The sequence below is a fragment of the Atractosteus spatula genome, chromosome 1 (genome assembly GCF_055471065.1).
Source record: "Atractosteus spatula isolate fAtrSpa1 chromosome 1, fAtrSpa1.hap1, whole genome shotgun sequence".
NCBI classification, from domain to species: domain Eukaryota; kingdom Metazoa; phylum Chordata; class Actinopteri; order Semionotiformes; family Lepisosteidae; genus Atractosteus; species Atractosteus spatula.
The window spans coordinates 56,167,251-56,189,785 of NC_142706.1; the positions used below are offsets into that span (position 1 = coordinate 56,167,251).

Below are 22,535 nucleotides of genomic sequence, written 5' to 3' on the forward strand. Positions count from 1 at the left end.
AAGCAATTTTGTTAAAGGTAATAAGGCTTCCCTCTGCACTTGGCTTTCTTTATTCCTTGGTTTCAGGTTAAATCAACAGGCAGTACGAATCTGACTGCGAACAGTCTTTTAGCATGATAAACAGTTATTGTATTTACATATACTGTGAGTACATGTGCCCTGCCTTTTACAAAACCAGGGCTTTACAGATGTATCCTAACACCTACCTAAGGAGATGCAGATTTCGTAGAAGAAAGGTAAAGTTTGTATCAAAGAATGGCCATACTCAAAGCAACACTGCTCTCAAAACTGACAAATTTAGTAAAATGTCTGGATTTGTTTTCTACTTTGACATTATAGAGTACTTTGTGTTGATGAGTGGCAAAAATTCTCAGTTAAATACATCATGGTTCCATGCTGTAACACAGAATGTGAAAAAGTCCAAGGGCACTGTATATGGCTGTACATTTATCTATATAGGAGCCCTAAATACTCCTGTGACACAATACAAATACAGTAATTCAGTATAAAATGTCTGAAATGACTAATTTTACTGTCTTGTCTTCATAGTAGTAGGTTGGCTTGAAGACTGGTCTTATTTCTTATTTTTAATTTAACAGCCTGGTAACACTGGAAAACTTCTACTGTTCTGCCATTTTGATTCTGAGTGTATATCTGGCATATTAACAAATGACACCACTGTTGAATCGTAGTTCTCTAAGCATTGAAATTGGAGCAAATCAAAACTGTGGTGTTCACTTTCTTTAGAAAATAATGCAAAAAATGTCACCCTTCCAAAAACAAGTCAACTGCATCTGACTTGCATAAGGTAAGACCACTGTGAAGTCATTTTTTCGCCAAACTGCTGAATTTTATTCTTAAGCTACTAATTTCTTCATTAAATCAACTGTCTTTCTACATACTGCCAATCAGAACAGTGGAACCCAAGATGGCACAAAATGGACGCCCACATTCATACCAGCTATTCACAAAGCGGTAGTCTTCATAGAAGTAGAAGTACAACTACATGTTGCTGATGTTTGCATACATGAAAAGCAATGTATAAGGATTTTGGACATTAAGTGTTTTTAACATTGTATTTATTCATTCATGACCAATTGTAGAAACACTAAATCACCTTATTGCTGAGAGAGCTGATTGAACACATGAGGTCATTGGACTTGTTGAATGTTAATCCTAGAGAAAAACGAGAATGAAAAACACAGAATGGAATCTATATACATAAGAAATTACTTATAAAGAGAGCACCACCTTCCTGATAAAGATACTATATATTGAAGCAAAACCTCATACAGATTCACTAGCAGTAACTAAGAGTCTTCAGTGGTGGATCAAGGTTTAGTGTAGACCACCCTGATGGGTCACAGCAGTTATGTTAGACGTGTAAATGTCTTGATTAAAACTTTCAGTGAAATTCTTTCACACATTCTAGAAGTCATTGTAATTCAGTTCAACGTAGCTGGTCATCATGGCCCATGGTACTTTCTGATGTATGCAACAGAATAGCAATGTTGAATTGCTGTGTACGAAATAAAATTTTTGTGCTGTACTAGTTGCTGCTGGATGCTAACATCCAAAGCAAAAACTTTTATGTACTATATCTTGTATTACATCTGAAAATAAGTCTTTGGGTAATTCTTCACAATCAGACGTAAACAGAAGAAACTTCAGTGACCATACATTCAATATTGATTTAAGTATTGCTTTTAGGCAAAATGACTTATCAAAAACAAACCTCTGATGGCTTTTACAGTAGACCAGAAGAATGCAGGAGATATTTTTAATTACATTGCCTCGTTGTCTTGAAAGGGACTGGTCTCTTCAGGCACATCTGAAAAGGTTTCTTGGGAGTCTTGTTTCTGCTATGGAAAACAATTATACATTTTAATTTAGTGACTTGCTACATTTATTTGCTGTTTTGATATAAATAAGGGTATATTTTCTTTGTTTTAAAAATGATTTTACTGAGCAAATTGTCAGAACTGTGAAATATCTCATTACACAAAAATGCATTTCACATTTCTTGAATGCACACTGCTAAACCTAATTCCATATTAAACTTGATATAAAATAAATCATTCTGGCCTGCTGATAAACATAATTTGTGGTCTTAATGTCTAAATAGTGATTTTTATAATACTAGGTTTCTAGTTTTATTATGGTAATTTTATGCTGATATGGCAAATACATGCCTAAAAGATTAAAAATCTGAAGGGAATGTAAACTTTCACACACTATTTTCATTTTGATTAGGGTAATGTTCATAATATAATTTTTTTAAAGATTTGTGAATGTCACTAATATTTTTTCCTCCATTCAAGGCAGCGTGTATTCTGTATTTACTTATACCCACTGCCCAGTAAATCTGATTTTGAGATTAGAAATGAGGAAATATTATTTTTTAAAAGATTAAAACAAATATTTAACAACTTACAGTATTCATCTTAAGGCTCACTTAACCACTGTTTAATGAAGCAACAATCCTTAGAAAGTTTTTTTTAAAAAAGGGTTTAGAATATTTATATAGTCATTTTCTAGTATACCTTTTAGATTTACTGTTTACCAGTGACAGAAACACTGCATTGCAATTCTACGCTTCCGTAAGAGAAAACCATTCAGTACTTTCCTTGTGAAAGCTGAGCCTGCCTTTGAATTTGGGAAAACAAGAGCTCATGCAGAGTATTGGGTTGCCCTGGACAGGATGTTATTACACTATTTCTCCTAAGATGGTCAACAGGGTCCTGATCTAGAGACAATGCAGGCTGGTTTGCTCTACATTAAAGATAAGCACTGATTGTTTCTTGATTGGAGGACATTATTTTCAACCAAAATTAAGCTTAGATATAAAATAGTATTTTAATATATCACTGGTGACTGGAAAATCTCCCCTCTGATTTTCTAGATTTTCCTTCATATAATAAACATTATAGTCCTACTACAAACAGTCACTAAAAATGTTGATAAGAACACAATTATTTTCTGAAAGAGATGTCCAGTTGGAGTATATTTTAATTTTCATATTTCCTTCTCTAAATACTGTATTCTTTTATCAGCTATTATTAATGATAAATTGAATGATCAAAACATTATTCTCTTGGTAGGCATCTTAAATATATCAATATCAAATACTGTATATAAAATATTAAGAGCTCCTGATTATCTTTCTCTGCAACTGTAAAATATAAACACGCTTACCACTTTGACCTGCAGTAAGCAATTCTCTCTATCCTATTGCAACAAAAGGATGGTGTGAGAATGTCTTAAAATAGTCATTTAGATGGAATATATAAACAATACTGTACTGTTACTAGTGAAGAAGTTGATCAGTAAGAATTCAGTGACTCCTAACCCCCTGTACTACATCTTGTTGTCAGCAGATGTCTCTGTTTGGGCAGTGATTTAATTTCAAGGCTAAGCTTAATTTTAAACAATTGCATTACTGGTAAATCAATGTCCACAGTATGTTTTAGCAATTCTTCATGTTTGTATCTTTGTTAAAAAAATCAGGTGAAGAATCTGAGTATACATTAACAAACAAAAAGGATAAAAATAATTTTTATTATGAACAATCTCTCCATGATTTTGTGTAAAAAATATGAGGTAGTTCATATTATGTATAGCATATACATATGGAAAAAATATGTATTCACATGGAATGATGTTAAATTGGAGAAACGGATATATTCAAGGTATATGTACCAATTTTCATTAATGTTCTAATGTTATACACTAGGAACATTTGTATAGAAAGCCATTAATCTACTGTCAGTCTTAGACATTTTTCTGTTTGCACAGTTTCTACTTCTGTGCCATGCCATTGTATATTATATACTAATTTATTCATATATATAGAAATGGTTGCTTTTAACTATGGTGACTCACTCATTTCAATAGTATTATCATTTACACCACAACGTATGTTACAATGTTCCACAATGTGTACTTTGTTTCATTCATTTTCTTTTCTATCCTGACAAGTGCCCCAGTCCCTGCTGATGAGAAATACCCAGTAACATGGTGCTGCCACCACCATGTTTCACAGTTGGGAGGTTTTTTGGGGGGTAATGTGCTATGTTGGCTTTGTACTAAACGTAACACTTTGCATTTAGGCCAAAAGGTTCCATTTTAGTATTGTCAGACCACATGGATACAGAATCAAACTGGGGTTCAAAGAGGGCTTTATTGAGTAATGCCTTCCTTCTTGCCAGATATGTGAAGTGCTTATGACATTGTTCTCAGATGTAAAAGAGCCTGTCACTCTTTCACATTTGCTACTGGCTTCTTGTTCGGTCACCCAGTTTGGTGGGCCAGCTTGATATAGGTAGGGTCTTGTTGAAGAGACATACCTTCCACTTGTTAATAATTGTTTTACCATCCTCCATGGGATATTAAAGGCCTTTGAAGTTTTTTAATATCCATCCCCTGATCTGTGCCTTTCCACAGCTTTCTTCTAGAATTATTTTAAAAGTTCCTTTGTACAAAACGTTGAGTCTTTACTTTGAAATGCACTGTGCAGCAGAGGGAATTTACAGGGACTGCTGAAATTAACTTGAGGTTGTGTGAAATTCAGCACAGGTGGAGGCCAATTAACTGTTTGATTTTGAAGGCAACTAGTCGCATCTGAGCTAATGTATTATTTGTATTATAAGGTAGGTGGACACTTATCCAGCCAAGCTATTTCAGTTTTATATTGAACGATTTTCTAAAAAAAAAATCTTTACTTGGAAGTTGTGGGGTAGGATATATAGACAAATGAAAAAGAAGGCATTTTAATTTCAGACCATAGGCAACAAAAAGTAAAGATTTTGAAATGGTATGTACATTTACTATAGGCACAGTAACTATCAAACAGTGAAAGAACAAGAGGTACTTCTTGTATTATAATTTGGTATTTTATTATTGTCCAAACATTAAGATTGACACCATCAAAAATGGACTTCAGGCTTATTAGAAACAAAGACAATTCTGTCTTCTTGGAATATGACTACTGGAATGTGGAAATCATCAATCAAAACACCAGCAGCTCTTGAAAAGGTTAAAAAGCTGAACAGTGAGAACAGCATGAGAGGGACACTGATTAGTATTAAGAAATACTAACTACTAAAGGCAGTACTTTTGGTGGTATAACATTAAAATACTTTTCATGGTCTTTTCATGTTCAAGATTTAGCACTGTATTTGTTTAACCTTTCAGTACATGCCTGACTTCAGAGGCATTCTTGACATTTCTAGGACATTGTCAGAGGCGGGAAGATTCTCAGATCATCTAAGAGGCTCAATTGAAAATTTTTGTGTGCATTTTCCTCAGTGTTACCCATTGCATTTATCTTGTTTCATCACATCTTCCTGAAAGATACTGCATTCCACAACTGTAAAAGTGCTTCATTTTTATATTTCTTTTCTTAAAAGAAAACAGTGCAGTACCGTATTTATTCTCTGTCATGTTATTTTATTATTTGACACTTTAATGCTGATTTTCATTAATTATGTGGTATACACTGTATATATTTATGATATGGGTGAACATTATCCCAGTTTTCACGTTTTTAGTTATCTGTATCCCCCTCAAATAAAGAGGATTGGTGTACAAAAACTTAATTTTATTAATGCATAACCAGTTACTTAATGCATAACCAGTTACAGTATCGATCAGGACAAGCTGATTGATACAATACTAGCAGCTAGTCTGTGTGGTGCTGAACCTCAACCCAATTAATGAATTTAATTTAACTACTTGCCTGAACAGTCTCTGGTTAATAATGATTGTAACAGAACTAGATCAGTCATTCAGAAGAGATCTATTGACACAAATTAGAAACAGTGCAAAAACGTAGTGGAATTAATTAAAGTATTGACAAGACCAGGAATTTAAAACCTAAAAACATGTCTTTTTTCTGTTTTAATTGTGACCTTCATTATTTTACTTTAATATAATTGTATAGCATACAACAGGTTTCTTATTATCTTCAACGTCACATTAAAGCTACAATTTCAGGTAGTGTTTGCCACTTTCTCACCATATTACGCTGGGACAGCTTGCTATTTCCATGGTAATTCTGGTAGACATTTTGTGTCCAGGCAAGTTTACCACGGGTTCCTGCAGATTGTTCATTAAGAACACGGGGAGGTGGTTGCCTAGAAATGAATGAATTGTAAATTAATATTCTTCCGAACTACTGCATTTGATAAAAAAAAAACAACAAGCAGTGAAGCAGTGATGTGAAAAATAAAGTACATTCCCTTACAATTCTATGGTTTTACATATTAACATATTTACATATTTTCTTACCATCATCTAGTCCTCACCAAGTTTTAACAGTAGAGAAATCTATTCTCATGTGGCAGAGAACATACAGAAATTTTACTTTGTCATTATTTATTAAACAACAAAAAATCAGCCAACATATGGAAGCCTTGTGTGAAAAAGTAAGTGCACCCTGTGATTCAGTAATGTGTGGAACCCCCTTAAGGAGCAGTAATTTCAAGTAAATGTTCCTGTAAGGGTTAATCAGTCTCTCTTATCACCTGGAAGGCATTTCGGCCCACTCCACCCTAAAAAACTGCTTCAGCTCAGTGATGTTTGAGGGCATTTGTATATACACAGCTCTCTTTAGGTCCTGCCACAGCATCTCAATGGGATTGAGGTCTGGACTTTGACTTGACACTTGACATTCCAAAATCCTGATTCTTTTGTTTTTCATCCATTCTATCGTAGGTTACTAGCGTGTTTTGGATCATTGTCCTGTTGCTTGATCCACGTTCAGCTAAGCTTCAGCTGCTGGACAAACTTTTTCACATTTTCCTCTAGAATGCATTGGTATAGAGAAGAATTCTTGGGGTACTCAATGATTTTAAGGCGTGCAGGTCCTGCAGCTCCAAAGTAGGCCAACATTTTCACCCCTTCACCACCATGCTTAACGGTTGACATGAGGTTCTTGTGGTGATACGTAGAGTGTGGTTTCACTGAACATGTCGTTTTGCATTACAGCCAAACAACTCGACTTTGGTGTGTTTGATCTGTCCAGAGGATGTTGTTCCAGAAGTCTTGTGGTTCATTCAAGTGCTGTTTTGCTAACCTAAGCCATGCAGCAATATTCTTTTTGGAAAGAAGGGGTTTTCTCCTGGTTACCCTAACATGAAAGGCATTCATTATTAGTCTCACTTGTGGTAGAATCAAGAACTCTAATGTTCTTATTCACAGAAGCCTCTAGATCTCTGGATGTAACTTTGGGGTTCTTTGTGATCTCTAGGAGCATCATACGGTCTGATCTTGTGGTGAATTTTCTGGAATGCCCACTCCTGGGTAGATTGGCAACTGTCTTGAGCTTTCTGCATTTGTAAATTATCTTTCTCACTGTGGAATGATGGACTTCATACTGTTTGGAAATGGCTTTATGATCCTTCAAAGACTGATGATCAAAATCGATTCTTTCTCTGACAGATATCTTTTGACCTAGGCATGATGTCTTACCACAAACCTGTATGCTCCAAACCAAATTGATAAAGTTTACAGATGGGAGCACTTCCTGATGATAAACTAATCATGTGCACTTGTTTAGCAGCACCTGATTCTAATTGCCTTCTTAACTGATATGGAAGCATTAACAGTGCACTTTTTCACACAAGGCTTCTGAATGTTGATGATTTTTTCATTTTAATAAATAATGACAAAGTGAAATGTATCTGTGTTATCTGTCACTATCTAGTGTAAGGACTTAATAAGGACTAGGTGAATGTCAGATATGCCTTTAAACGTTAAACCATAGAATCTTAAGAAGGTGTATTTTGGGTGTACTTTCTTTTTCACATCACTGTATACAGTGACTATGATAACTATGTACAGTATCAATATGCACAGTGTTTGCTTCTATGGAGTAAGAAAGATTCTAATTTAAACAATCATAGTTACAAGTGTGAACATGTGCCACAGGTACAAGTATCCTGTCTTGGAAATATACAGTATATTTCTATTAATTGCTTTGAAGCTAATTTGGAAAGAGCCTTGAATACATGAGTACATGATTTGACCAGTTATCATGAAAAAGCACTATATCTAGCATAGTCTAAATGTTAAGACCTTTATATGAAAAAAGAAGTAAAGTTCTTCCTATTTATTGTAAGGTGCTGTTTGATAAAATCATTTCTTCTATATACATTGGTTTGTCTCATTTTATCAGTTAATTTAATTAAACATATATAAACAGCTTTATTAAAAAACAAAAAGTTTACCCTGTAAATTAATACATACCATGGATTTTGATACCTGTGAGTCACTCTTTCTTCACATGCCTGCCGGAATTCTGCAAGCTAAAGAAATGTAGGATCAAATTAAGTGAAAGATACTGTACAATAGCAAATAAAACAATTTAACAAATTCTGCAGTGATATTGTCACATACTGTATAATACATATTTCCTGTTTTTGAAATAATCAGATAAAGCTGTTTCTTATAAAAAAATTTACCACACATTTTATAATACTTTGAATGCATCTCAAAACTTAAAAATAGCTCCAATACAGATACCTGTAGAACTCCATTAATTACATCACCCAATCTATACTCTCTGTTTTTTTACTACTAACCAGTTCTTAACCCAACTACAAAGGTTACATAGTGCCGGTGATTTGAGAACTAAATTTTTATGAGCACCTTTATCACAACCTTTCTGACCGTCAGATTATGCTTTATTATATACACTGTTTGTATTCATTGCAGTTTTTGCCTCCCTCCAAGAATTATATATAAGTAAACAACTTCTTAGAATATCCAAAAAAATCATTAAAAGTATTTTCAGTGCTGCAGTTAATTAACAATTAATTTAATTAAGAAATAAGATAATTAAGATTAAAAAACAACATCTCCCTTAAGTCTAAATATTTGGGCCATGGAAGATAAAGATTATTTATTGATGAAAGATAACTGTAATGTATTGTAACACATCAGATGTTGGAAATAAATGGCAAAAATGCTCTAACCATTGCTCTAACGATCTAACTATTATTGATATGTCTTTCAATGTAGATACTCTTATTGAAGTTATTTCAAAATATGGAGAAGATTATTTAAAGACATTTTCTACACTAAACGCAGAAGACTAAGGTACTTTAAAAACCTGGAACTGCATGTTGCTGTGTAGATTCCTGGCATTTAGCACACTGTACTCTTGCACTCCCCATCCCACTCCTCCAACATAGCAGTGCTTGGGCATTGGGGCAGGTGTGCCGGGAGCAGCACGATGCATGTAATCAAGCTCACTGGTTCCCTCAGGAGACAAGGTTCCCACTCCGATATAACGAGGAAAGTCAGCCACTCTCACTCTGTAGTCACCTATACCATCTGGACCTGAAAATGTGCATAGCAGATAGAGAGTAAATTATGAATGAACAACAAACATGACAAACATTCCTTGAACAATATCTTTATTGTACGAGTGTCCTGTCGTTCGTTCATAGCCTTCCTTTTTTTAAACAACTGGCCACTGTTAATGGCTGCTTTCTTTTTTAAAGGTGAACTCTAATAAACGTTTGAATTAAAATATACATTGAAAAGGATGAGAGTAATCTGGAGAGGAAAGTGAATACATCCAAGTAAAAACAATGTTTATTTAAAAGTATGAAGACATTACACTATATAAAACTGCTAAGTGTATTTAAACATTAACAAACCTAAACTGTTTGGTAAGAGAACACTGAACAAAGGATGTGACTTTAAATTATTCTTGTTTGCTAAATGTATTATATTAGCCAAATATAAATTTGAATCCTAACATATTGTTTGAATTTACTATTATCTCGGCGTGACACCAAGTGATCCTCCTATTGTCAATTAGGAAGTCGATTTTTGGCAATCTATCAAGGCATACTTTTTAGTCATATGAGTCACACACAATACCAGAATGATATCCTTCAATAAGAAGGTACAATTACTCTTCGGGTATTAGTGGTAATTGTGACGAAGACGACCTTTACAGTGACGCATGCTGCAATTTTGCAGGGTTGCTATTGTGAAAAATAAGGACACGTACCACAGTGATGGAACCGCATCCCGTTGAATCAATGTATACACACGTGAATTGTAGTTTGATGAATAATATGTAAAACTTTAAAATGATCAATATTACTTATTATGTATATAGTACCGCCCTTATTATTCTTTATGTGAATGATAAGAACAACAGCAAAAAAGAAATACCTGTAAAAAGCATTCTTTGACTATATACCGGATGTCCCCTCTGAGCACCTGAGTATTCATTGCTGGTCATATTTTACTTCTGTCCTTCGTCTCCTTACTTTTTTAATTTAAGGACGCTTTAAACCAACAACTTCCCTCTAAGGACAGGAAGCCAAGTTTACAGGTACTCCGGGGAGGTGAGTGGAGCGTTGCTATGGCCTCGGTTGCTACAATATCTGTTTTGTGTGGCAGACACTACTGCAGCAGGATTTTTAAACGACAAGTAATGCCTGAACGTCCTTTTAGGAGGTTAAACTAAGGGCTTTTGTGTGTCTTGTACAGCAACTAAAGTAATTTTAAAACTAACATGATTGCGTATTAGCTGACTCGACAGAGTCAAATAAAACAGCTACACTGAAACCAATCATACGACAATCCAGTTAATTTTCTAACAGAGCGGTTTAAACAGCAAGATAAGCATTAATATAATAGCGACTCCAGAGAATAATGTGTACATAACTGTATTTGTTTAGTACTTATCTTTAATCTTCGGGATAAATTGTATCGATTAACAAAAATAGAGTTCAAGAACATATACATTATAATTAATAAATGCAGTAAATGGCATGTGAATTCATCTGTATGTTTCAGAAACAAAAATCATACCTAGACTTTGATGTGTTTGATTTTGTAATATTATAACATATACATATAAATTATAACTCAAAGGATGTATTAAAATAGTAAGATTTTATGTGGTCCTACAGTTATGAATAATACGTAAAGCTGTACCTGTGGACAGTTGTTAGGGTTAGATGTCACTGAACGTTTATTGTGAGGTACTCAGTAATTACCCCCATTTTACCTGTATTGGGTATTGCGCCATTGTACAGTGATATGGGTTTCTGAAAAGCGTTTATAACTAAGATTATGATCACTGCGAAAACAGTTCTGCCTGAATATCACTTGGTGTTTACAATGCTGATACTCTGCTTATAATTTAACAAGGCAGAAATCTGTAATGGGCAAACAATCATTGTTTAATCGGATCACGGTTTCATTGTCTAACTCTCAGATTAAATCTTCTTTGATTATTTTCTTTGTTACTCTAATTTGGTTACGAGGTGGCAATGAAGCTTTCTGAATGATCCCAGTATCATCTCTGCCATTCCGGTTTCTTTTAATAGGTGGCGACAAAGAGCTTTTTGAATTTGTAAATTCTTCCATGAATGATAGTGTAGTCAATGGACTCGCCCATAAGCTTTCCTCCGTCAGTCACCATGGTGGCACAAAGCAGCAAGCCGTGGCGGTCTTCTCCTCAAATTTAATGAACAAAGGAGACTAGTTTTTATTATTACTTTACAGATGGCCTAAATGGGTAACTGTAAAGTGGTAAAATTTTATTCATTCTTTTAAAAGGAAACCTGGAATTGTTTCAAAATCAGAATGCAGAAGATAAGAGACTAACCTTTCCCGGCGTCTGGATAAAGGAACGTCTGTTTCACTGTTATATTTTCTGAATTCACCTTAATTTAACTGGTCACAGAAAAACTTAGAGAAATATTGTAATCCACAAGAAGGATTTGTTCCGGCGGCAGATCCGAAGAAGGGAGTACTATTCTTAGCCTGATCCCAAGCCAGTCCTCCGGGATCAGGGACTGAATACGAAATAAACCCCGTGGCTCTGACTGTGGCCTGGGGATCGAGCTTCAGCTGTGACGTTTTCAAAGTCTTTAAAAACAAACTGGAACAAAGTGGACAAGAGATTCACTATTTGATTTTTTAAAAACAAGACACGCATTTGTGCCGTGCACTTTCGTATTTTTTACAGCAGGAATGGCGTCCTACGTGGATAACAGTTTCCGACAGGCGGTGATGAAAAATCCGGCCGAACGGACGCAACAGGTCAGAAAACATGAGCTTTTTAATTAAAACAGTCGTGTTTACACCAGGTTGCACAGGATGGGTCTTTTAGAATTTTCTAGCGGTGATAAGGTTGCTTTAATTAAAGTTTTGCATCCGATTTTCGTATGTAAATATGCTCCATAGTAGTAGCGTTTGTGTGATTGTCGTTTCGCAGTTTTGGCTATACAAAATCAAACTGGGATTTCAGATTATCCTTGGATGAAACATGGGGAAAACTGATGCTTCTTATGTTTGAACTTCGCAGTCTAAATTATCCATAACCTTCCCATTACTGTTTTTTCTTCACTGTATTTACAGAATGTCCCCTCTTTTTTTTTTTAAAAAAAAGGATGTTTATGTTTGTGTAAGAAACAAGGGTTAAATACTGTAGCTTCACAATGTGAATTGATCACAAACATTTTGCGGCAGACTGATTATTTAAGAGTTATTTCTTTTAAACGTAACGTTTGCGATTGTGAAATGAAAATATCGCCGTATCATCAAGTTTAGATGCATTTTTAAGTGAATCATGTAGTGGTCCTGATTTCCTGGTCAGCTGCGCCTTTCTCAAGGAGAGGCGCTGCATAGTCTTTCTTGGCCCTTGTAATACGCCTACTAAACCTGGCTCCTTTGCAAAAAATGGTAGCAACAGTAATTCATCGGTGAATCGGGGGCACTCGTTATATGAAGGCACTGCATTTAGAAACAGTGTAAGTGTAGTTGTGGTAATGTGTGCAGCTGTTCTATCGTTCATCGAGAGCGATCAATCAAAGTCCCAGTCATGTAGTGTTTCGAAGAATTTCCACACGTGAGACCAGAATTCTTAAAATATGGTGTGCAGAGTTCAGGGGGTTTCATAGGTTCTGTGATGTTCTCCTACTTCATTTCTTGTTGTATAAAGGAAAACATGCAATAATATTATGAAAGTGTTGACGAACAGCGAACAGTGCTAACCTCTCACTGAGATCAAAGGTACCACTTGATAAATAGGCCATATTTCGAATAGTGTATATTGCTTAGAAATAAGAAAACAGTTGGGGGTCATTTCTTACAATGGGAATCTATATTAATTCAAAAGAAACAGGCTCATCTCAGTTTTTGACATTTATTTCTCATCATAAAGTGCACAATGTGTGTGAAGTAGTCTCGGTGGTACCTCTGGGAACCTCTTGAAAATCCTCTTTCTCCTGGTGCAAAGTAAGCCTATTAACGGTGGTTAGGGGCAGTTGCAGTGTCTGGTGAGATTACTTACCTTGTACATTTAAACTGGTCTTGAAAGATGGACAGCTGTAAGAGACCACTTTTGAATAAAATGAATCTTAAAAGTAGTAAATGCACAGCTAAATCTATTAAGATATTTTGTATCTACGGCTTTCATGTAGTGTAATTTTCAATCTAATGTAAGTTGTTAAAGTAGTTCCTTGTACCATTATTTAAGGTGTTTGATATTCAGGCTGCTGGAAAAGATACAGCACAACATTAATGCAACACAGCGATAGTGGTGTTAATGTTTGTTTTCTGATTTAGGATTCTGTATTGTTTTCACTGGCCTCTGTTTTCTGTAGTTCAGGTGGTCTGGAATCCTTTACATGAAGTCTGATCATAAAAATTAGGGTAATGTCATGATAACATCCTGGAAACTTACTTTTTAATTGCCACTTTGTCAATGAGAAGTCTGATGACCATATTGAGTTAAATTACTTTAGGAAAGGGTTGTTGTTCAGTTTTCTTAAAGAAAATAACAGACAAACATAAACAACATACGCTTTTTTTTCCACAGATCTGTCTTAAAAGCTGCATTGTACACCACATGTAGGCTAAACTGTTCAAGTCTGCAGAGGAATGCTGATTATTCCAGTATAATTAGAGCTTGAAAGTTGATGACTGGGAAGCAAAAACAAAGAAGTATTTCATCAGATTTTTTTTTTACAAATTATGCACACTTTACTAGGATTATATAAATCCTTGTGTAGTTGCATGCATGTAGTTGATTTTAGTCTTTAAAATACTAAGACTTTATTTAAAATGGGTTTTTAAAAATCAGTGAAATTAAGGTGAATATTACAGAACTTGTTTAGTTGTCACCACAGTAGGAAAGGAAGGGGCAGGCCATGAAAATGTTTCTGGTAATTTTCTTTTCATGCCTTGGCCCCATAACTCATACAGCATGGTGCTGGAACAGTAGTGTTCTGTGACCACACGTCTGACATCTGAGGAACATTGATAGTTACTTGGAGGCCTAGCTTTATATGGAGTATTTATCGTTCCTCCAGAGCTGAACACAGCACTGAACTGGACTGTTGAGGTTTCTTTTTATATTTCTGTAGCATATAGATTTACTGTATATCCATGGGAAACAAGTTAAATGAAACTTACTAATTCAAATAACACAGTGTATTTGGATGTACAGAATAATTTTATTTGATTTAATGCTGCACATATAATGTTGGCTTTCAGCTTTAAAAAACAAATGATAACAAATTTCTGGTATGCCTAACATGACAGTAGAGCCATTGGTCAAGTTGAGCCACTTCACACAACCAGGGGTTTCTGGATAACATCCTACACTAACAAACATGGTGGATTTTCATTGGCTGTGAAGAAATATGCACCAAAAAGTTTTCTTACCCCCAACTTGTGCACACATTCAAGTATGATGAAGTGCCTGCCTTTTATGATGAGATATAATTTATGTCTTAAGCCTAGTATTTCTATTAGAAAAGTGTTTACGTTGTAAATGGAACTAATATTAAACTGTTCTTGTTACTGTTCTTAAAATTAAATTTGACATGAGAATAAAGAGGCTAACAAGTATATATGTATGTACTGAATAAGAAATAAGAGACTTAGATTAGGTGGCAATCTTGAAAAAATAATTAACCAAAAACGTAAGAGCTTCCTGAGATTCTTAATTGTTGAAGCAGGTTCTGTCCTCCCACGCTTTATGTTTTTTCACCTATCAGTTTTGGATGTACATCTCTTTCAATTTTGAGTCATTCATTCACTTAATATAGTTTTCTTTTAAAAAGCAGAAAAAAAGTAAGACTTTCTCATGCTGAGAAACAAGTTATCTTTTCATCATTCAATTAGATGTGATCAAAACGTATGAAATCATGTTTAAGATAATGATCCTTTATAGAATATGTCCTCAACAAGAAAACAAAGTCCTGTATTCACTCCAGTAGACTTGTGAGAATGATCTTGAGCAGTGTGTTAAATACACAAACGTAACTGACATTTGACTAATATCTACTTATAGCACTACTTAACAATTCATTATTTTAAGAGTTCACATCTGAAAAGTTTTGCCACTAAAAAAGTGAAGCTGTCTTTATAGTGTCTTGAAAACCAAAAGAAACAAAGCATTTCTATTTCACAGGGCAAGTAAAAAATGAACAACCAGAATATGAGTGAGTACCCAGTGAATTTAATAAATCTTACCCTGATATGATGCAACAGCATATTCCATCATAAGCTGTAATATCTGTTAGTATTGTGATTCAGTGTGTTGTGCCTGAAGAATGGTACATGGAGGAATGCACATTCATTTTAAACTGTTTATGTTGCCTTAGTGAAGGTTAGTTAATGGAGTGCCTTTTCACATAAAAATGACAGAGTTTTAGTGTCTCAAGGCAAGTGAGTCTGTTATTTCGCTTAGTCATTAGATTTTTGGGAAAGAAAAGATGAAGGTTTTTTGAAATTCATCCATACTGTCAATGTGGTATTCATTAGCAAATGAGATGCAACTCTTTTGAGTTCATCTTTGCATTTTCCAGTGATTACATTATTTCCGGAGCCAGTTCAGAGACATAAAATAGACTTCTAAATCTTCTTTTTTTCTGGCAAAGTGACTGTCTTGGCTGCAGCTCGGTAATCACACTAAGTAATGCCTCAGTGTGTTTTAATTTTGTTGTACTTATGGAATTCTCTGTAGGCTCTGCATCAGCAGAAGGGAGGGAGAGGTTTTTTCATTTTGATTATTATTTTTCATTAATGGACTCTTACAACAGATAGTACTGGAAGCAGGAAAGCTAAAATTACATTTTTAAATGGTGTGGAAAAAGCATAATAAATTCAACTTTAGTTGGTCAGAATAGTGAAATATTAAGAAGCATTATTGCTGATGTGAGTGCAAAGGATAATACATGTTTATTTTCAGTCTACTACACTCCTACATATTAATGGTATTTTAGTGGTGTAGTTTTCAGTACATGAAGTACATTATCACCAAAATGCAACTGGTGCAAAATCCTCTAATGTTTTGAAGAAAATCACAAAACAGGAATGAATTTGAATTTGTCTAAACCAACCCACTTAACTTCAAAGAGCACTGTTCCAATACTACTTTAATCATTGGACAAAGAATGGGTCTTAATTTAAAAACCCAATATATGTTCCCTAGGGTACAGTTCTATTTGGGGTATAAGGTAGAAAGGTAGAATTGGAGACTCAAATGATACAGGGGCATAACAGATTTCTGTGAATCTGTGATATCTCATGGTGCAACCTGAATAGCTCTTTCTGATAAGCTGGTTCTTCATATTCAGGTCCTTCATTAAACCTTATGGAACACTGCTGATAGTCTGATTAAAATTAGTATTTAGTTTGAATACATGGGGTATTTGAATATATTTGAGATGGTCTGAAAGAGGGAATTAGCGTAGAAAACCTGGAACTGACCCCAAAACTGATTTTTACAAGTGCAAGCTTCAGGCACAGTTTTTTCAAATGAAACAAAACAAAAAAAGTATGCTCAATTTAACAAAAACTTTAAATTCTGCAAATGTGGTAAACAGTACTTTAGGAGTGCCAGTTGGTCATTTGGGAGCACAGCTGTTGTTGTGATACTTTTTCTGTCTCTAAAATTAAGTGATGCAGTTAACATTTGAGCTATGGATGTGTATAGTTTAGGAGAATGTAGGCTTATAGTTATGGTGTGCTGCTTTGAATGGAGGTCACATTCTAAGCATATTTTTTTTTCATGAGAACTCTGAAACTGATGCACAATTCTTAAGCACGTGAAAAAGCTTTACATTTTTATTGCATGCTCACACACCAGCAGTTAAATTTTTGCATTATTTCCATTTTTGTGGATAAGAGATGTACAATGACTCACACAAGTATTCACGCTTCATGCTCGCATGAAGAAAATGTAATTATTGCTGTATATCTGCGATGAAGTTATTTTCAACACGGTAAACTGGGGAATGTTTCCCTGCTTGTGTTTTAAGATAATATTGTCTAGAGAATCATAATTTAAACATGTCTGACTCGAACAGATTGAATGGATCAATTTAGAAGACATTTTAATGGCAGGTTTAAGCAAGGCAGAGATTATGTACACTTACTTTTGATAGGCAACTATGAACTCCAGTGAGTAGACAGGAAGCTGTTATGATGGACTCAGGTGGCCAGGACAGTTTAACAGTTTAAAGTGCAAGGCTTTAAGCCTTTTAAGATTTAAAATGGAATCCAATATTAATGTGTTTTTGTTTTTACTTCAAATGTAATCATAATATTCAATTGCAAGTGTTTCATATAGACTTTCTCTCATTAAAAACAGTGCTTTTTATGTTACTCTTCCAAATATTTCTACTTTTTATTTTATACAACAAATCTTTAGGAAGCTCTTGGTAGTCCTCAAAAAACACACCCTCCATCCTCATGTATAGTAACGATGATGTAACACAGGTATCGAGATTACTTAAAATTCCACACATTCCATTAGATGTCCCTGACTTTAGAATTCACTGGCAGATTATTTTTGTTAAAAAATGTAATGCAGAGGGCTCAGTCAGAGGTCATAGTTCTTTATTGCCTACATGGTAAACAGTTTGAGTACCACATCCATAACTTCCTTTTTTAGTTTACTGTAACAGACATTGAAGTCATTCTTGAAGTTTCATTAATTGACTAATTCAGTATATTCCTTGTTATGGTGTATGGTACTTATTGGAAACATGACAAATTGCTCGCAAAAGAATTAGTGAAGTAACACATTTGGAAAGTTGCAGTTTCACAAATTTCAGCAAGGCCAACTTCCTTGTGCTTCCTGCTTAACTCATAATGTTCTTGTAAGTCAACTGTCCATTAGTAATCAAGATTATTCTTATATGATATAGGATGCACACTTGTTTGCTCTAGTGGTAATTTATGTAATCTAAATGAGAATATTTAAAAATATTGTAAATTCTGAATTTGTATTCACACAGTACAGTGTAACAAGCTAAAAATCTATGTACCTAAATATGACTTACATACTCAATCCAACAAAGCCTAGCAATTCTTGGTGGTGTAAAATGGCAGAGGTAGTTCCGCTCTGCAACTTTGAGGTCCTGTCGAAAAGTAAAGCACGCAGGTGTCAGTGAGTCAGACCATTTTGAAAGTACAATAAATAAATACTCCTTGGTTCTGGCATTTGCTTTGATTGTAAATCTTTGATTTAACATTGTGTTGACAGTTTTTATATTAGTGTAGCAGGCTGGGTGACTTGTTGGACCTGAAAACCCCTAATACTCTTGGCTTCATTTTTTCAGTAAGTGATCTTGGATTTGTTCAAAAATAACAGTTTTGGTATTCAACTGGGCTAATGTTGACTGTGGAATAGGTGATGGATGGCGGTGGGGCGACACTTCAGGGTTGGGAATGGGTCCTTAGTTGGCTTTTCCGGTTTCCTGTCAGGTAGTAAAGTACCCGAGCGAGAAGAAACATGGACATTTTTGAGAAAGAATCTAGAACATAGCTCAGTCTTATTGGACATTAGTATCGAGATATTAAATAAGATGCAGCTTTTGTTTTAATGCTTTATGTGTGAAATAAATTGGAACACTGGTACTTCAATGTAGGAAACAGTATTTTTCAGTCCTTTGATTGCCCTTAAGCAATAGTGAAGTGCAACAGTTTTACACACAACATATTTGTTTATTATTGTGGCTGAACACATAGGTACATTGGCACTGTTTTGCGAGACTTTTTAAAACAGATTTTTAAAGTTGCTCCTTCCCTTCTATATCTAAATATAGTTTTATTTCTTAGTGTGTTGGAAGATGTCTGAAAGTGATACACAGAAGGGAAAGTGAATAGAACCATTTTATGGCAAATAAAAGGGAATGGCTTTGATTTTAGCCTCCCATGTGACATTCAGCAATGTACTTAATTGTAGAATTAGTCATTAAGCACATATTTTCCAACTTTCCTTCTAGTGCACTCCAATTCTTTCTTGAATATCACTTTGCAAAATTGAATGAAGATAATGTGTTTTTGTTTAACAAGAAAAGTTTCGCTTATTGTTTGTCTTTGTAGAAGAATCTAATTCACTTTATTTGAAATTTGGTATTGTTTTTAGTTGATTTACATGCTAAGAGCTTGGCAGATTTCTTTGTGTTTTGTGATGGTGATTCCCGACATGTTGAAACTGAAAATACCACGTAACCTATGATGATGATATGCAAAGTTTGATTGAATAGATTATCACTAACACGTCAGATGTAATATTTAACAATATGACCATCTTTTTAAAATCAAAACTCTACACTGTGTACTGTGTTGTATATAATTGGAAATTGAATTTGGAGGACAATTTACTCTGCTCTTGAAATATGGCTTTATGCCAAACGTCACTGGAAAATGCAATTTATTGCCATTTAATCTTCATACCAGTGTTGGATGCCTACCATTGCCAGGCCAAATTAAATTTGATATTTGATCTTGGTTCAGGAATTCCAATTTAGTGAAAAGCAATCTATTCAACCACTAATGGTGACTTTTTAGCTAAAAAATGAAAAAAAAACCAACAATACTCTTACAGTTCAGCCTAAGCTCGGCAAATTTCAGTGTGATACGTTTTTAGCGGAACCTTGAGATGACAGAATAAGGTGGCACTGTTACTATGACTTGTTTCAGACATAATGGCAGCACAATATCTTGTCTTGTCTGTTCTGTACAGTTACCACAGTACATGGCATAGAACAGCTACAGTTCACTGTAACAGAGCATTATTAAGTATATTTTTTTGGATTTATATACAGTACATTGTATATCTGTATACATTGATCTCATTTAGAAAATCAGATGTTTAAAAAAAATTAGCCTTTCTAAAAAACATGAGTGACTGTGACGACCAAAAATTAAATTAAATTTGGTGATATACTATTTGTACAGTGTAATCGTACTGCTTTCTTACTGGCCAGCTTCACACAGTTTTCCAGCAGAAATGCTGATGGGTACATTCATATAAATGGTATAAGTCTTGTTCAGTCACGGTTAAACACTTCCTGTGTTGACTGTGATAGAGAATATTGTGTGGGGAAAAGTTGTCTGATTTCTAAGGTCTTTATCCATTTTATCCAGGCAGTGTGAGTCACGTTTTTCATCTCCCTGTGCTGCTGAATATATAAGCACGCTCATTTACCTTCTACAGAATATTTGCTTTGAAGTGTGTATCTGGTTGCTGTTCTCTTTGTGCTTGATTAGCATTTTTCTGTCTGCACACAGAGAAAGGAATGAACTAGAACCTCATGCACATCCAGTGCTGAATATAAACCCCTCAGATGTCTCACTTTCTATTTTAAAACAGTGATTTAGACTGCATGTCTAACCAATGTAAATGCTGATACAGCAAGAAAGAAGGGGTTCGTTTTAAACATTAAATTGAAAAGTTAAACGGTAGAAAGTAGCTGAAGTGGAACAGTGGAATTTTTGTGGTGGTTATTATCTGGCTTTCTCAGGTCAGTCAAAAATAGGTCACAGTTGGCAGATTTTAAATTAACTTGAAAACAAAATTTGCATTCAGGTTAACATTATAAACAAACAGTCAATTTAGTACAATTTACAGTTGTAGCATTTTACATAGAAATTAAAAGCAAATTAATTCTGAGTAAGGTCACTATATAAAATAAAGCATGGCTTACAAAAAAATCTATAAAGATCAAAGATTAAATCTGAGACAAAGTATCACACTGGTGAATAAAGGCAGAAAAAGAAGACTGAGCACAAAGTGAAACAAAGTAAAAATCAGTAAACACACTTTTAAGGTTTACAATGTTTATTTGTGGTCTCTACTATTTTAAAGCTAAGAGTAATCCTAATAAATCTTGTACTTAGCAGTATCAAAGATAGCTTTTTAGCATTATGGATGTGCAAAGAACGAGTGATGTTAATAATGAGCAACAGCTGACAAGGCATCAATTAGATATGAGTTGTACAAATGTAATGTTGTATGTAATAGTTCCTAAAACTCTTCATAATGGCCACTCATAAATCTTTTATCATAAGCTGTCAGAATCAAGTTTTTGAAGATTCTGATCAAACATCAACATTATATTGCTATATAATAAGTATGCTTTCTGCTCACACAAAACTTCTATTAATCACAGCTCTTTTAATAGAAAGTGCAAGTGGTGGGTTTGGGTAAATTGTTAACGCTCATAACCTACATATGCTCCGACTCCTGAATGAGTCTAGGATGTCTCTTGCACAGCAGTGAGTTCATACTATATATAAATGCTTTTAGATGTCAGCACATTTTTGAATCTTGTGTTTATCACCTGGTTTATATTATCTAGTGATTCTCTGTGCTTTAGAATATACATTTAAAATAATCTTAAAGCTTTACCGTCTTAAGTTCCTTTTTGAGTTACCACAGCAGAAAAATTGTCCTCTCTCCTGTTGAGGTTTTACTGTGTTGCTGACAAATCAACCCTTGCTTCTTCTTGCTCAGCAGAACTCCTCCAAAGTCAAACTACTTTGCAAGATTTACTGGAGCCACTTTTGGTCTGTGCTTCCTGTCCTGCAATATATAAACTCATGCTAGACCCTGTAGTTCAAACTCATCATGACTGGTGAAAACTTTGATCTGATTAGAGATTTTTAATCTAACTGCAGTAACTCTTTTGAGCTGTAATTTATTGTTTACAAAGAGGCATTGCAAGCTGTGTTTAGACTTAGGTGGGCAGACCGATAGAGGACTATGGGGGCATTAATATTTATACTCAGTTGCAACAGTTCAGAATGTTTTGAAAGGAATTTCAGTGTTGTATTTGTTTGCCTGCCAACTCAAGCAATGGCATGAATTGTATGCAGCAGATTTGAAGGAGGAGAAAAAGGTACACTTGTAAATGAGAACTCACCAGTCTCCAGGGACATACTGCAAAAATATTAGAAACCCATGATGCAGAGCCTTCCCTTAACATTAGGCAGAAGAGTTTTTCAAATTGGTTTTCCGAATTTCACACACAATAAAATGTGAATGAAAATGCTACAGGTTTATCTTTCTTGTAAAAGTTGGGTCAATTAGAACTTGTCCTGCCTATGAGACTTGTCTCAGGACTGACCATACTGCACCACTGTGTTACATACAGACTGTTGCAAAGGATGTGGGATTGCACAACATGCCGTGACTAGTACAATCAACCAATCGGGAATTTAGTCCATGATGTAATGTTGCTCTGTGATACTGAACA

At 34.7% G+C, this 22,535-nt stretch overlaps 2 protein-coding genes across 8 annotated transcripts in view; one reads left to right on the top strand and one right to left on the bottom strand.

Moving 5' to 3' along the window:
* Window positions 1-1,094: 1,094 nt before the first annotated feature.
* spmip2 (sperm microtubule inner protein 2) lies at window positions 1,095-10,261 on the bottom strand. Its single transcript, XM_088920964.1, has 6 exons — window positions 10,192-10,261; window positions 9,113-9,342; window positions 8,248-8,306; window positions 6,017-6,134; window positions 1,736-1,862; window positions 1,095-1,176 (listed from the first exon to the last, which is right to left on the bottom strand). Exons 1-5 carry the CDS (start codon window positions 10,259-10,261, stop codon window positions 1,785-1,787), a joined length of 555 nt encoding a protein of 184 aa, XP_088777090.1. The 3' UTR covers window positions 1,095-1,176; window positions 1,736-1,784.
* Window positions 10,262-11,395: 1,134 nt separating this feature from the next.
* Window positions 11,396-22,535, top strand: part of rapgef2b (Rap guanine nucleotide exchange factor 2b) — a 153,500-nt gene continuing 142,360 nt past the window's right edge. For all 7 annotated transcript variants that reach the window (XM_088911657.1, XM_088911694.1, XM_088911675.1 and 4 more), the window contains exon 1: window positions 11,396-12,075. In XM_088911657.1, coding sequence (XP_088767783.1) covers window positions 12,007-12,075 — 69 coding nt within the window. In that variant the 5' untranslated portion in view covers window positions 11,396-12,006. The remainder of the gene's footprint in view (window positions 12,076-22,535) is intronic.

Bases quoted from the DNA above. Each gene is read 5' to 3' on its own strand.
- spmip2 (XM_088920964.1), bottom strand. From the start codon at position 10,261: ATGACCAGCAATGAATACTCAGGTGCTCAGAGGGGACATCCGGTATAT. The intron at 6,135-8,247 runs GTATGTATTAAT...ATTCATTTCTAG, and splicing joins CACAGGTATCAAAATCCATG to GCAACCACCTCCCCGTGTTC. The intron at 1,863-6,016 runs GTGAGAAAGTGG...TGTTTTCCATAG, and splicing joins AGCTGTCCCAGCGTAATATG to CAGAAACAAGACTCCCAAGA.